Below are 13,704 nucleotides of genomic sequence, written 5' to 3'. Positions count from 1 at the left end.
TTATTTTCTTCTCATGTCTTTGGCATTAGAATTTGCTTATCTCACTTTTCTGATGAATCTACATTTTCCAAATAAATGAAAACATAGGGGTTTATTTTTCAAAACTGAAACGGTTGGATTGCCTTTTTGTTTGACTGGGATAAGCATCCGCAATGCTCTGGGGAATGGAGAATGATCTAAAATAAGCCTAGCTGTTTTTTGTTGTTTATCTGTTTCTTTTTGCATCTGTCTTAGTATTTATTGCTACCATCTGCGTTTCATTTCAGGTTGTCTAATGTCTTACTCTGCATGTTCTTTGCCTATTCTTTTTACATAGCCTTGGGCTGTAATATCACCATTTGCCTACAAGAGATCCATTTCTATCTGTAATAAAATGAATTGCATTCATCTGTGTAATTCATTTCTAATGAATGCCTTGCTCCTCATTAAACAGTGATTTACCTTTGTTTCCCTTTCCTACACTGTCAACACAAACCATTTTGAGGTCCTGTGGAGAGATGCTAATTTGAGCAAGCAAAAGTCAATGCAACTAAGCACTCACAGGGGCCATTCTCCTTGGCACTTTCAAAAATATTCATGGGACACTTTGCAGAATACAATTTGCAGGTGGATAAGAAGACTCAGAATGTTTTCCTGTTCATAATCTCTCAGTGTACAAAGGCAATGCTTGACAGTTTAAATGCATTTCTCCTTGACACTCTCAGGAACAGGGGAATCTTTTCAGACCTTGTCTGTTCTACAAGAATTTTACCTGTCACAGGCACATTTTGGGAGACTGTACTCTTGGTTCACTACCCCTCTCTACCTTTTCAGGAATATTAAAATATTTTCAATGTATTTTCAGATTAATATTTTTAAATACCTAATTTTGAGATATGTCAAAATGTTACAGACTTGAAAATGTTTTGCTTCAATTTTTTAATGAGATGCAAAGATTCATATAAATATTTATTGGCTTTGCCAATAGTATCTAAAGGAAAAGGACGAATACCATTAATTCATGAAATAGTTGTTGTGCAGTAATTTTGTTACAGATTTGGTTCTTATGCAACTTTTGTGTAATGCACTTTGAAGCTCTCCAGCAACATTCCTTTTTCCAGCCCTTTGCAGAACAGCAGAGTCTGCCATGTGTGCAAATAGATCTGTGCTGCTGACAGATGATGCTTAGAGTACGGGGTGAATTACCAAGTTTATTTTCACTTTAACCCTAAGCAGAGTTTGAACTGCAGCAGTGGATTATGAATATGAAAATACCAGTGGTAAACATAATTTAAAGCAATACAGATGGTTTTCAGGAAGTTTGATTTACAGCCTCTTCAGCTCTTACTTTGGTGATAGTACAAGCCGCTCTCTGACACCTTTGATCACTTGAATTTAGCTTGTCATTTTTCAGTATTTATTCGTGTGTTGGGGCAGATTGATCCCTGGTTGAAACTCTGGAACTGCCAGTGGGCATCAGTGGATTTACACCATGGACTAATTTGATCATGGTATTATGAGGGGATTGGATCGTGGGAGGCTGCGGTTTTGTAACTGGTCTTGTCTAAGTCATGTAGTATTTGGAAGTAAAAAAGCTGATTAATGTAACAAAATCTTACTTTTAATATGCATTTTAGAGGACAAAACTGACCTTGAGAACAGTGTGATGCAGAAGAAAATTAAAATCCCCAAACTCTCTCTCAATCACATAGAAGAAGCTGGGGAGGTTACAGATTATGGGGAAGAAGATGTGGAGCTTAGACACAGTAAGGTACTGAAGTCTTTCTGGTTTTGTTTTTTTTCCTCCTTTCCTTTTTTTAATCTTTTTTTGCAAGTGCTTGGGGCATATTACAAACGTCTTAGTTTAAGAATTCCAGGCTTGCTTTTGATCCCCTTAAAACATTGTGTTTGGTGAAATTGGGTCACATTGTATGTGGGGGTGGGGTATGGGTTTTCAAAACCTGACTTAAGTGCAATCAAACGTTCTCCTGTGTATACTGTCTGCACAGTGTAACAGCCATCTGAGATTGGTGGAACAATGCTCTTCCACTTTGGCCCAGAATGCCTTAAAAGTCACCAGTACCTGACAGTACCGGCTGTTCTTGGTGGCACTTGTGACATACTGTTCACTGCTTGTTTGGAATTGGAGGGGGTGCTCTGAGACTGCCCAAATACAGCAGTGACTGACAAGAAGAATTGACAGGAATGTATCACTCCATTATAACTCCCAGCTGCCTTTTTAGGTTCAAATGCCAAAAACCCACTATGGAAATGTATTTATTTTTTGATATAAAATTATTTCTTTAAAAGTCTGCCAACCTTCAGAGTAAGATATTGCTCTATGGCTTCATGTGTCTTGCAGCTGCAGGAGTGATATTAGTACATTTCCTTGTGGTGGGCCAGCTGTTTTTTTAATTGTTAAAATTTTTTTAGAACATGAATGTCGCAGGTGTAACATCAGATAATTTTGTTTTCTGCCACATTACTCATGGATATCGTGGTATGGGAATTTGATAGTGTCAGCTTCTCACTTCTAATCTGTGAGCTGCATTTGCTTTCCTTGGAGTTGCTTGGAAATTCAAATGCCTTTTGATATTTGGCCAGTAAAACTTAGTGACTTTACCTGTACTGTCACATATCAATCCCACTCTCCAGGCCCCAGGAAAGTGGTGTGATTTAATTTGTAGGGTTTGTGCGGATGACTGAAGGTAAAATTCCACTGAGAGTTCCCAGGACCTGAAGCCTCTGCAATGCAGCACTAATATAGAAGGAATCAGTTGATAAGGAAGATGAGGCTGGATGATACATTCTGTCTCCAGCTTCAGTGTTTTCAAATCCCTTTCAGTGTTTGCTGATAGCGTTAGTCACTTGTATCAGGCAGTTGGGTGAACATGCTGTAGGGAGAGTCAGAGAAGGTTTTGTCTCCTGAAGTGTGGGAAGGACAAGCCCTCAGTTCACAGAACAGCTTTGTGCCTGTGGTGCTTTCACCTGTGATGTCGTCACAGGTGATAAATGGAGCACACAGTTGGTTCTTTCTCTTGCTTATCAGAAAATCAATTGCTGTCAGAAATCTGAATGTTAAGGGTAAACTTTAAAGAAAAAGAGATTTAGATCCACTTTTTAAAAAAGAAATTAATGATACGGAATCAGGTGACCCATGTACACTGCTTTGTAAGTGTTGCACGAATGCAGGAAGGCCCTTAACTGCCTCAGAAGTTTGTACATGCATTTAGCTGAGTTACAACTGCATGTTAGTTATGATGTATATTATATCCATAAGAATCTGCTAGGCAAAATATTTTTGCAGACTGTCTTTGTCTCGGTTTTTTGGAAAACAAGAATATTAACAGTTCCCAAGACTGTAGAATTTTGATTTTATTTTGTCTTGCTGCTCTCCTAATTTATTTATTTTTTATTGTAACGTGCAGAGACAAGATGGGAGGAAACAAAGTGAAGGTACACACAAAAGCATTGAAGCAGTTGTTGCTCGCCTTGAAAAACAGAACGGGATGAGTCTCAGTAATACTTCCAGCCCTGAGGAGGCTTTTATGGAGACTACAGAAGGCATGAACAATATGGACGATGCTGTAGTTCCTCGGATTCTCTATGAGGAATTGCTGAGGAGTTACCAGCAGCAACAGGAAGAAATGAGACACATTCAACAGGAGCTTGAGAGAACACGGAGACAGCTTGTGCAACAGGCAAAGAAGCTAAAGGAGTATGGGGCACTCGTGTCAGAAATGAAAGAGCTCAGAGACTTGAACAGGAGGCTCCAGGATGTACTGCTCCTAAGACTAGGTAGTGGTAAGTGCCGGACTTAAGTGGGACTAGTTTGAATGCATTTTGCAAGTGTGATCAATAGTAATGGAGACATATTTGAAGAATAACGGTGGTTGTTAAACTGGACATTGAATGTTAAAAGGGTTTTCTGCCGTGGCTGTACAATACGTGTCGAATTTGTATGCTATGTACGTCTGGGGTTTTCTTTAAAACTAGAGGTCTTTGTGCTGGTATGGCTGAATCAGAGTTCCATTTTAAGCAGCTGTATTATAAAGAGTCTCTGACCTTCCAATATATGCTGAAAAAGTTAATAAAGCATCATCTGCAAAATATACCAATATGTTACAGTTAAAAAAAAAAAAAAAAGAAAAGGCGCTGGAACAAATAGTTGGGCTAAAACTAATTTATCCTTTGCAGTTAGGGATTTTGTTTATTGTTATGTGACTATGTTACCTTCCATTTTCTGACTCCTCTTCCCACTAGTAGCTTATTAGAATGTGATATATTCCTGAACTTCTAGCAGTGGCTTTAAACAGCCGTGCTATTTGAAAAACAATGCATTGTTAAAGCGTAATTAAAAAAACTTTATATTAGTGTCCCGTTTATCAACGCTTGTTACAAAATGCAGGTTTGTGTAATTTGGATTTCAATTTTAAATATCTTGGGTCAATTGCTCCTTTGTTTGGGTTTATAACAATTATTTAAGCATTATGTTGGAATAAATGGGAAAAAAGACAAAATAAAAAGTTCATCCTTTTTATTGAAGATGGTACCTTTGGAATACCTTCAAAAATTCGACAGATTACATTTATTTGCTATTAGAATGTGGTACTGGTGTGTTGAAGATTTGCTCGGTGACTGAAACTTGGTTGAAATCTGTGCATCCAACCCTTAGCATGCCATTCTTACGTCTGCCTTTGTGTATCTGGAAACTTAATTTTTGCATGTCAATTGGATATTGGCTCTTCTCCTGGACTGGAACGAGTGCATGCAATTTGCATGTAGGTCTGAGTTACCCTCACGTACAGAGCTGGACCTGGGAGAGCATGTGCCTGTGCTGTAGCATGTGTTAAGGTGTGCCCACACCCTTGGAGCCAGGTTCTTGGAGTGTCCCACAACCTAAACGGAGTGTCTGATTGTGAATGCTCATTACTGTTACACTGTGCATAATTAAAATGTCATTACTTACCATAAACATTCTAGTTAACTTTCTAAATAAAACTAAATAGGCAAGGTTGCCACAGCCTGGAAAACACGATGTGGTTGGCAGGAGATTCCACTGAGCTTTCTAAAATTTTCCTTGGATGGAAAGATGTTTCTTCATCTGCAAGTAGTTAGCTGGAATTTATGGGAATGGAGCACGAGCCAGATGTTGGTAGGCAATGGGGCTGAACAGTGTAAAGTACCAATTTAGTTTGTAGACTTGACAGCAATTGGAGTGGTGAGACCAGCAGTGAAATGAAGACAGCTACTGCATTCTGTCTTGTTTCTTTAAGAAAAAGAAGATGTGTTTTTTACTTGAGCCAAAAAAAGAAACCTTAGGAAAAAAATGAAAAAAAAAAAGAGGAAAAGAAGCCCTGGAAAAAAATACTGACTCTAAATATGGGCATGAATTTTCATTGTATCAGTCTGACAACTGAAAACAGATCCCAATTACATTGAAGACAAGTTCTTGAAATTTAATCACATACCTGGAAAAATATCAGCTATAGGACACTTCCAAAAAAAAAAATCCCTTATTATTACTTGTAAGGAACATTTGTTGGTAACAAAGGTAGAATTTGGCTGTGCTGGCTGTGTCCTTCACAGGGTTTGTATTTCCCAAGACTCAGTGTATTAACTGTTGCTTACTCTGTTGCTTTTCCTTGTAGTCTCATTCACAGCAGAGAAACAACCATGTTCTAAAAAGATCAATACAAAACTTATGAATAATTAGCAAGGGAGACATCTTCAGCATGTTATAAATTAGAGAGTCTGATGACAGTATGAAAAAGTGCTACTTTTAATCAAGAATAGATCTGAAAAGACTTTTTTAGTCTTCCTTACTTTTCCAGCTATAAATGAGGTATGTTTGGGTATGTGAATAATCTCTGGAAATTGTTCTGAAAATAAATTACATCCTGAATTCATCTGCAGTTGCAGTGATCTCTTAAACCTAGAGTTTCAAATTACATGTAATTTATGTTACACTGCACTTCTAGCGGGCTGGACTTAATGCAAACTAATTGCATTTCTGTTTCACCTTAGAGACTTGTGATTTCTTTGCATGAGATGACAGCTGGTTTGTGCTGATGAATTGCAGCTGTGGGAAATGCGTGCCTGTTGCCATTTTAAACTTGCAGATCAGATATAGAACAGCCTCTTGAGCTAACGTGCAGTCAAGTAGTCAGTCTCCTAATTTCCCATCAATGTGTTGAATTCAGTGAAGAGCTGGAAGTCAATGGATTCTACTTGAGACTCAGGCCTTCAGCTCTGCTGCTACACTGCAGCCACTCTTGTGGCAGGAGTGAGGAGGTTCTTCTTCCTCATGGTGACACCGAATTGCTCTTTGTCACAAAAGAGCCTTGGAGGCAGCTTTGGCAGATGACAGTAGTGAAATCAGTACTGATCCATGGAGAAATGCTTAATATCTTCTTTATGATTTTAGTATGTTATTTCCCAGCAGATCCCTTCCCAGAGGAGGCAAGCATTTCACCAGGGCTCTAGGGACCAGAGCTGTGGAAAAATGTGATGATTGTTGTGGAAAAGGTTATGGTGTCCCTCTTGAGCTCCTGGAATAAAGTGTGCAGCCTCTTGCCTTGCCCACTTGGGGAACTGGAACCCCAGCAATTGTAGGGCTTTGCAGTTTGTTTTGTTGCACCTGAAAACACTAATTGGCCCTCCTTTTATCAGTAGAGGGTAGGATGATTTAAAGAATTAATAACTGACTCTCCCCTCTGTGGACTTTATATAGCCCTTGGATTGCAAAAGAAGAATTTCAATAACTTCTTAAAAAAATAATTGTCTGCCGGGCAAGATCTGTGTAGTTTCCTGTGGCTGGAAATATGGTCAGCAGTACTGAAGTTGTATAGGGATAATGCTTGGGTGTTTTTAGCTCCCTGATAATTTCTTCATTTTCATGTTACATTGCTGAGAATTAGTGTTGCTCCAAAGTCAGGGAGTATATTCACATTCCTTCAGAAACATTGATTCATCAGCACGTGCACACAGACCCCCAAGGTTTTATTTTTAATCCCAGTTCAATTTCAGTGATCCAGTTTATAGTGTCTTGGGACTGACACCAGTGTAGGGAGAATGAAATGGGATTTGTGTCTTACCACATGTCAAGAATTACTGCTTTTCAGCTTTTCTAGATTTGTTTGGCTTTTTGGTGTTAAAAAAAAATTTTAAAGGCCCAAGGTTTCTGTCAAGTACAGAAAGTACCGATATTACCACTTGTCATTGTCAGACTTGTGTTGTTTTCTTTCAAATTCTGGTAGACCATGTAGAAAAACTTGCTGCTTACAAATGTATGCTGACCACTTTACCAATCAATTTATTTTAACTTTCTTAGTAATTTTTGGAGTAGCATGTAGTCTAAGACACATTTTTGAGGAAAAGGGATGGCAAAGGGAAGCCTTCTACCTCTTCATCCTGATCTGAACTTGCTAGCCTTTCAGATATTATGAAAAAACTTCAGTTAGAAGGAGAAAGATTTTGCAATAAAACATTTGTTTCCTTCTTGCATCCCGAAAATCGCCTATTTTTTTTTCCCCTGATCCTTATTACGTAAGTGCTGTCATTGTTAAGCCTTTAGATAGAGGTATATATTTTTATATATCCCATTCATCATCTTTAAAATAAGATGCAGAGCACCAGAGCTGCAGAGAGGGGGAATTTGGAGTGTGGTGCATGGGGCACACAGCTCTCGTTAGCAGGCAGGCAGGAGTGCAGGTTGCATGTGCAATTCACAGCATGCGGGGTTGAAAACACAAGAGTTTAGTGGTTGGTAGAAGTGGCTGTAGAGCCTGCCTGGTTAGAGACAGGTTTCTGTTTGGGAATCAAAAATCAGGATATAAAAAAGATATTTTAAAGGCTTTCTTTTGGTGACTTCTAAGCAAGTAGTAAAGCATGAATTGCAGCAGAGGTATTCTGGCCTGTGAGAGCTGTGGTTTCTGTGGACTTTAATCAGCTTTTTTCTTGGGAAAGTCCTGGAAACCAAATTCCAGCTGTGTCAATATATGACTAAAAACAGTAAAAGACTTCTAAATAGGGACTAGCAAAAGTGTTTAAACTGAAATAAACGTTTCCTGCTAGGAAGAAGGTGGTTATACTTAGGTGTCTTCCTCGAAGTGACTTTCAAAGTGTAAGGAAATAGCCCTTTGTTGAAGGATGTTTTCTTAAAGTAACAGCTTCAGAGATGACTTCCTAAGGTCACACTGGCAATTACACCCCTGCAGCTGCTTGTTCAGGTGTGCCCATGCTGTGGGCAGGCTTTGGGTTTTTAACCGGTCTGGATCTTCTCCCAGTCTGAATCAGCCTTACAGTCTCAAGCTTAGGAAGTTTAGTTTGTCTTGGCTTTACTGTTGTATATTCATGGTACTAGAGGTGCTTACTAAGATCACTATGAAATTATAATGCAAATGGGATGTTTTTGTGATTTCTCTGTTTGCATTCTGCTTGCATTGGGGCTGGCTCTTAAGACCCTCTTGTTGGTGGCACTGCAGTGTAGGATTGTCTGAGTTGCCAAGACAACTTTCAGTCGTTGCTGAGCGTGGAGTGGCAGCCAGCTGAGAACATTTAGCCGGCTATGTAGGTGTGGAGTAAGCTATAGGATAAATGTCAAATGCTGACAACGGAGGAAGCACTGCTATCGCTGTATAATAATCTCTAAATGAAACCGCACAAAGTGGGAGGGATGAATGCACAGGAACTATTTAAGATGTGTGACTAAGACCTGAGTTGTGGTGCCAGCGTGACTTGCAGAGTTGGATCAGTTCAAGGCTGGGTCTGTGTGCACAAACACTGAGCAGGGAGCTGAAGGGTGACCTGATGATTGAATTGTCACTGGCTGAAGATGTCAGGGTTGGGTTGCACAGTGGTGCAGTGCTCTCAGCACCAGCCTGGTGCAATCTAGCACTGACAAGTGGGTGAGTTTATCCTTAGGTTTCTGGACATGGGGTATTTCCATGGTGTCCAGAGTCTAAGCTGGAAACCTTGCTGTGCTGTTGAGCCACCGTCCCTGCTTGAAACTTCAGTGCCTGCTGGAGCTTCTTGGGATCCTAGAGCCAGACATCACAGGGCACTGATAGGCTTGGGGCCATAGCCTAGACTTCTGGTGGAACCCCTGCAATGAATGGAGTCATGAAATCCAGTTCACAAATTATTTTTAGTTTGTTCTTCTGTCTTTTTAGGAACACTTTATAACTTGGATCTGGAAAAGAAAAGTTGATGACTGACAAAATAATTATCTTCCTTTGAAGTCTCAAACATATGCTTAGTAGTATTCCATTGTTTAATCTGTGCATAATTTTTGTTGATTACATTAAAAATAAAAATCAGTGTTGGATGGATTGGACAATCAAAGTTCTAATTTATGTGGGTTTTTTTAACCTTTGATATTCTTTCTGTGCATGACACTTTAGCATAAGTAGCCTGTTTCCTTCATAGCATTTCTGCAGATCCTCACTATTTTTATACACCTCTATTATATCTAAAGAGATTTCAGATTTCTATAAAATTTGTAATTCTATGTGGTGTGGATAATTTATGTAATTATCACAGTAAATTATGCAGATTCCTATGCAACTATATAGCAATTCTTATTTGAAGAATTACTATTGTTGCTTTTGGTTTATAATTTCAGTGTCATTTTAACATAATTTCCTTAGTGTGCATTGGAGAAATCTTACCCATATCTATAATTGTCCTTATGCCTTAAGAATAAAATTAAACACTTAAATTAAAATTAAACATTTTAATGTTTATAAGGCAGGAATACTTATCCTGCTGTTACGTATTGATGTTCAGAAGTAGGATTTTGGTTTAGATTACTTCTAACTTTAAAATGAGCATGACTAATGTGTTATTTTATGCTAATCATGGGTCATGAAGGGATTGATTTCATGTTCTCTGGGATAGCAGACAGCTCTCTTTTCTTAACTGTCTAGGACCTGCCATTGAGGTTGAAAAAGTAAAACCTGAATCAATTGAGCCTGAACCTGAGGTACAGAAGACCTTCAATGAGGAAGCAAATACATCAACGTACTACCCTGCCCCTGTTCCAGTAATGGACAAGTATATTCTCGAGAATGGAAAGGTATTTTATGTTAAATATAGCATGAATAATGTGTAAATGTCCATCAGGTGATGTTCTTGTGGAATTTTCATGATTTTGCATGGTAGCAGCTTATCCAAGCTTCCTCAGTTTTCATGAAGGTGTGCTGTTATGCTGAGGAGAATTGTGAAGTTACACAGGTATGGAGAGCATAGAAAAATATCTTCAGTGGTGGGAGCATTGAATGCTGTGCAACATGAGGCATTTATTAAATATGCATGCACAGGCAGATTGACATAGTCTTCAGTTAGTGACATCCATAAATACACCAAATATTGACCAAAGTCGGTAGCCCTCACTATAAAGTTACATGAGTCTACTTAACCAAAATACTTTTTCTTAAAAGGTTTTTAATTTTTACAATGTGCTGTAGTCATGTTGCAGAGAAGCCCTCATGTTTGGTTTGAAGTGGAGTGCAGGAGGTAATTATGAACCCTGGAGTGAAAATGGGCTCCCTTGGTGCTGGTAGGAGCATTGCCACTGAATTGAGCTGATGTAGTGCCACTTTCCAGAGACTTTTGTGAAGCTGGTGAAACACCATCTAGCTCTAGTTTGCCAGAACCTGACTGAGAGCTTTTCAGGTTTCAACATGTTTAACACATTAACTGCTCATCTACCTAGGCCTGCTTTTACAGCTGTTTCCATTATCATTAAATAACTGTGATGTTTCTTTATACAAAACTATAAGTCCTTCAGAACTGCCCGTGCAGATCCTGTTTCTTGGTGTATATATGCATTTGGTACTCTAATCTGAGAAACCTTAGGGAGGAAACATCCATTCCAGCTTTGCCATACAGTGGAGTTACTGATGGAATAGCATGAAACTGCATTCTCAGATTTGTGTTAAAAGATTGACTGCACAATGTCTGTCCGTCTTGAAGATGAATTCAACATAATCGTTGAGGACAGAATGTACATGAAAAATAGTAGAATCTTGACAGTGACAGGTATTTGGTTCAGATAGCTTTTCTTGCCTAATATATTTAAAGATGTCATTTGCTTGATTATTTTGTGTATATTTGTGCAATGAAAACTTCAGGTGTATTACTGCGTGAGTTTCCTTTACCTCCTTCTCTTCCACTTAAGGTCTGTGGGATAGGGCACATCCTTTAGTAGTTGTATACAGCTTTTCCTGTACCCTTTTTTCATCTGTCAGCTTCTTGGCACTTCTTTTGCTGAAGTTTTCTCTGTCTTTACAGATATTAGTATCTCTTTAATTTTCTTTTTGTAATTTTGGTTCTTGGTTGGCCTATTTACTGGGGCTACAGCCAGCTCAGACGCCAGAAATGTGAACTAACAATGTATTTGGAGTGTTGGAGGGTAGTTTTCTTCAGTATTCCTTATTTATGGCTTTATTTCAGTATTCCTTTATTGATATGCACCACTAGAGTATTTGAAATACTTTTTTACAAATCTTACCCTTTGTGGCACCAGATTTGATCTTAGTAGGATTCTTTCAAAGCAGATAAATCTCTTCCCTCCAGAGGGAAAACTGAGTTACTGAGAAAGAGCCTATGGCATTCATTTAAAGAAAAGAAAGAAGAGGGGGAAAAAAGAGAAAAAAAGCCCAGAGTTCATCTTCTGAGCCACGTTTTAGATCTATTGCAGATGTTAGCACAGCCACGCTGCTGAGCGTTGCTTTGAATTCGCTGCTGTCTCTGCTGCATTGTGCTTGAAGGTTGATCCCGCAGTTGCTGAAATTGGGAGTAAATTTCCCATTGATTTCATCAAGACAAGAGTCTGGCTCATGGGGCAGCTCTTCAGCAAGAAGGGAATGTCTTCTGAGTGTGGAGTACAGTGAGCTTCCCAGAGCTTTGGGACTGATAGGAAACAGTGCTGGGCCTGTTGTAGAGAGGTAAACTGAGACACGGGCAGATTGAATTCTGCACCATAACAGCGCTAGAAATAGAAAAAGGGAGACGTAAGATTGCTGTGGCTGTGGCTGTCTGTCACATAGTTGCTGTTGCCATAGGTGTTTCATACCAGCAATTGCTTTTTTAATAAATGGAGCATGTTAAAAGAAGAGATGATCTGTCTGAAGCATAAATATTAAAAATACTTCCTGTAACCTGTTCTTTTCTTTTGAGTAACTTCAAGCTAATGAATAATGTAGTATCTTAAGAGACTAAATAATCTTTGGCAAAGGCAAACCCTAATTTTGGCAGAGGGGAGTGAGATTTTTGATCAAATACAACTGTCTCTACAACTGATGTAATACAGACACCCAAAACTTGATATGTCACAACATTCCTAATCTTAGTGATTTTCTAGGTAACTTTCAGACATTTTCCCTGAAAACTTTACCAAGATCTAACCAGAAATAACTGAATTAAAAAATGTACTGTGGTTAGTTCCTGAGTACAGACTGCTCACTCCTGATTGAAGTTGCTTTACAAAATATGTAGAAAGCACCAAAAGAGCGTGCCTTTTTAAAATCATTTATGAAGAGGCTCAACAACAGAGAAAAAGGGAAAAAAAAAGGAGTGTTTGTATTGTGGTTATTACTAGTTTAATTTCTGTCCATGCAGACTTGTGAAAAGCTTCTTAGAATCCCTTTAGTGTAGAAGATTCTGCAGGAGAGGCAGCTTGCTGTATGGTTTTATGCCTTAAGGAAGGTGGAGTTTTAATTTTTTTTTATAACATAGCTTGTAGCCAAACCATTCATATTACTCTATTTAAGTTTTTAAACATCTAGTTGCTTTTGAAGGATGCCGTTGTAATAAAAAATTTCTTGAGGTTATAGTCCTCGTTAATAATTAAAGCAGGTTTCCATTTAAAGGAAAAATGGTATTCAGTTGAATACAGGCAGTAAAATTATGGGTATATAAAATTTTACAGTAGCTTTGTCCAATTTTCATTGCATTTAATGGGACTTCCGTGATACTGCTCAGATTTGTATGGGAGAGTTTATGTAAAGCCAGATGAAATGAGTAAAACCACAGAAAACTAAGGGCACAACAGTTTAGGCAAACAGAGCCTTCTGATGCAGTTTGCCATGGGATTTTGTTGATGGGATTTTTTTTTAACCATAAGGGGGCAGAAAGTTTTTTGTAAGTGTTAATGTTACAGAAAGACCCCCCCATTGGACCAGATCTAATCAAAGGTAAAATTTGGATATGTAGCAATCCGACTGATAGATCTGCTTGGTATGTTGCGCTTGTCCAGATTGTCTGAAGGTCTGAAGGTAAGTGCAGTGAGCTCTGATCAGCAGTTGGGAGGTGCAGGTCACACCTTAGCTTGTTATGATGATGAGAAAGTGTGTGTCCCACTGAATGAAGTTCATCACCACGTGAACAAAGCTTGCTGTGTGCAGAGGTAGTTCAGGAGTCTGCACTGTACTCCAGGAACTGGAGCACAGACATACAGGGTACAAAGCATTCGTGGTTCCATGCAGGGCACAGGGCCAGCGTGTGCATTCTGGTTGCTCTGGTGTCAGAGTTGTGCTGGTTACTTGTAGAGTTACGTCCTTGCTGTTGCTTGAAGGTGTCCTGAGTGTGAGGACTATCAGCTCAAACACGTAGTGGCAGCCTTAGGATGGTGCTCGGATTCTTGTCCTGCATTTGGCTTAAGACTGGAGCACTGGGAATCTTGGGGTAGAGACATAGGGGTAGCCCTGTGGGAGACAAGCC

At 39.0% G+C, this 13,704-nt stretch overlaps 1 protein-coding gene across 9 annotated transcripts in view; it reads left to right on the top strand.

Moving 5' to 3' along the window:
• Positions 1–13,704, top strand: part of LOC125330262 (BEN domain-containing protein 5) — an 888,500-nt gene that overhangs the window by 543,220 nt on the left and 331,576 nt on the right. For 5 of the 9 annotated variants that reach the window (XM_048313223.1, XM_048313227.1, XM_048313222.1 and 2 more), the window contains 3 exons: positions 1,617–1,750; positions 3,408–3,783; positions 9,909–10,057. The exons of 2 other annotated variants lie outside the window; for them this stretch is intronic. In XM_048313223.1, coding sequence (XP_048169180.1) covers positions 1,617–1,750; positions 3,408–3,783; positions 9,909–10,057 — 659 coding nt within the window. The remainder of the gene's footprint in view (positions 1–1,616; positions 1,751–3,407; positions 3,784–9,908; positions 10,058–13,704) is intronic. 2 more of the 9 variants (XM_048313224.1, XM_048313231.1) reach the window with 2 other exon arrangements.

This window comes from Corvus hawaiiensis, chromosome 9 (genome assembly GCF_020740725.1).
Source record: "Corvus hawaiiensis isolate bCorHaw1 chromosome 9, bCorHaw1.pri.cur, whole genome shotgun sequence".
In the NCBI taxonomy this organism is placed as follows: Eukaryota; Metazoa; Chordata; class Aves; order Passeriformes; family Corvidae; genus Corvus; species Corvus hawaiiensis.
This window is presented reverse-complemented; position numbering and strand designations above follow the sequence as displayed.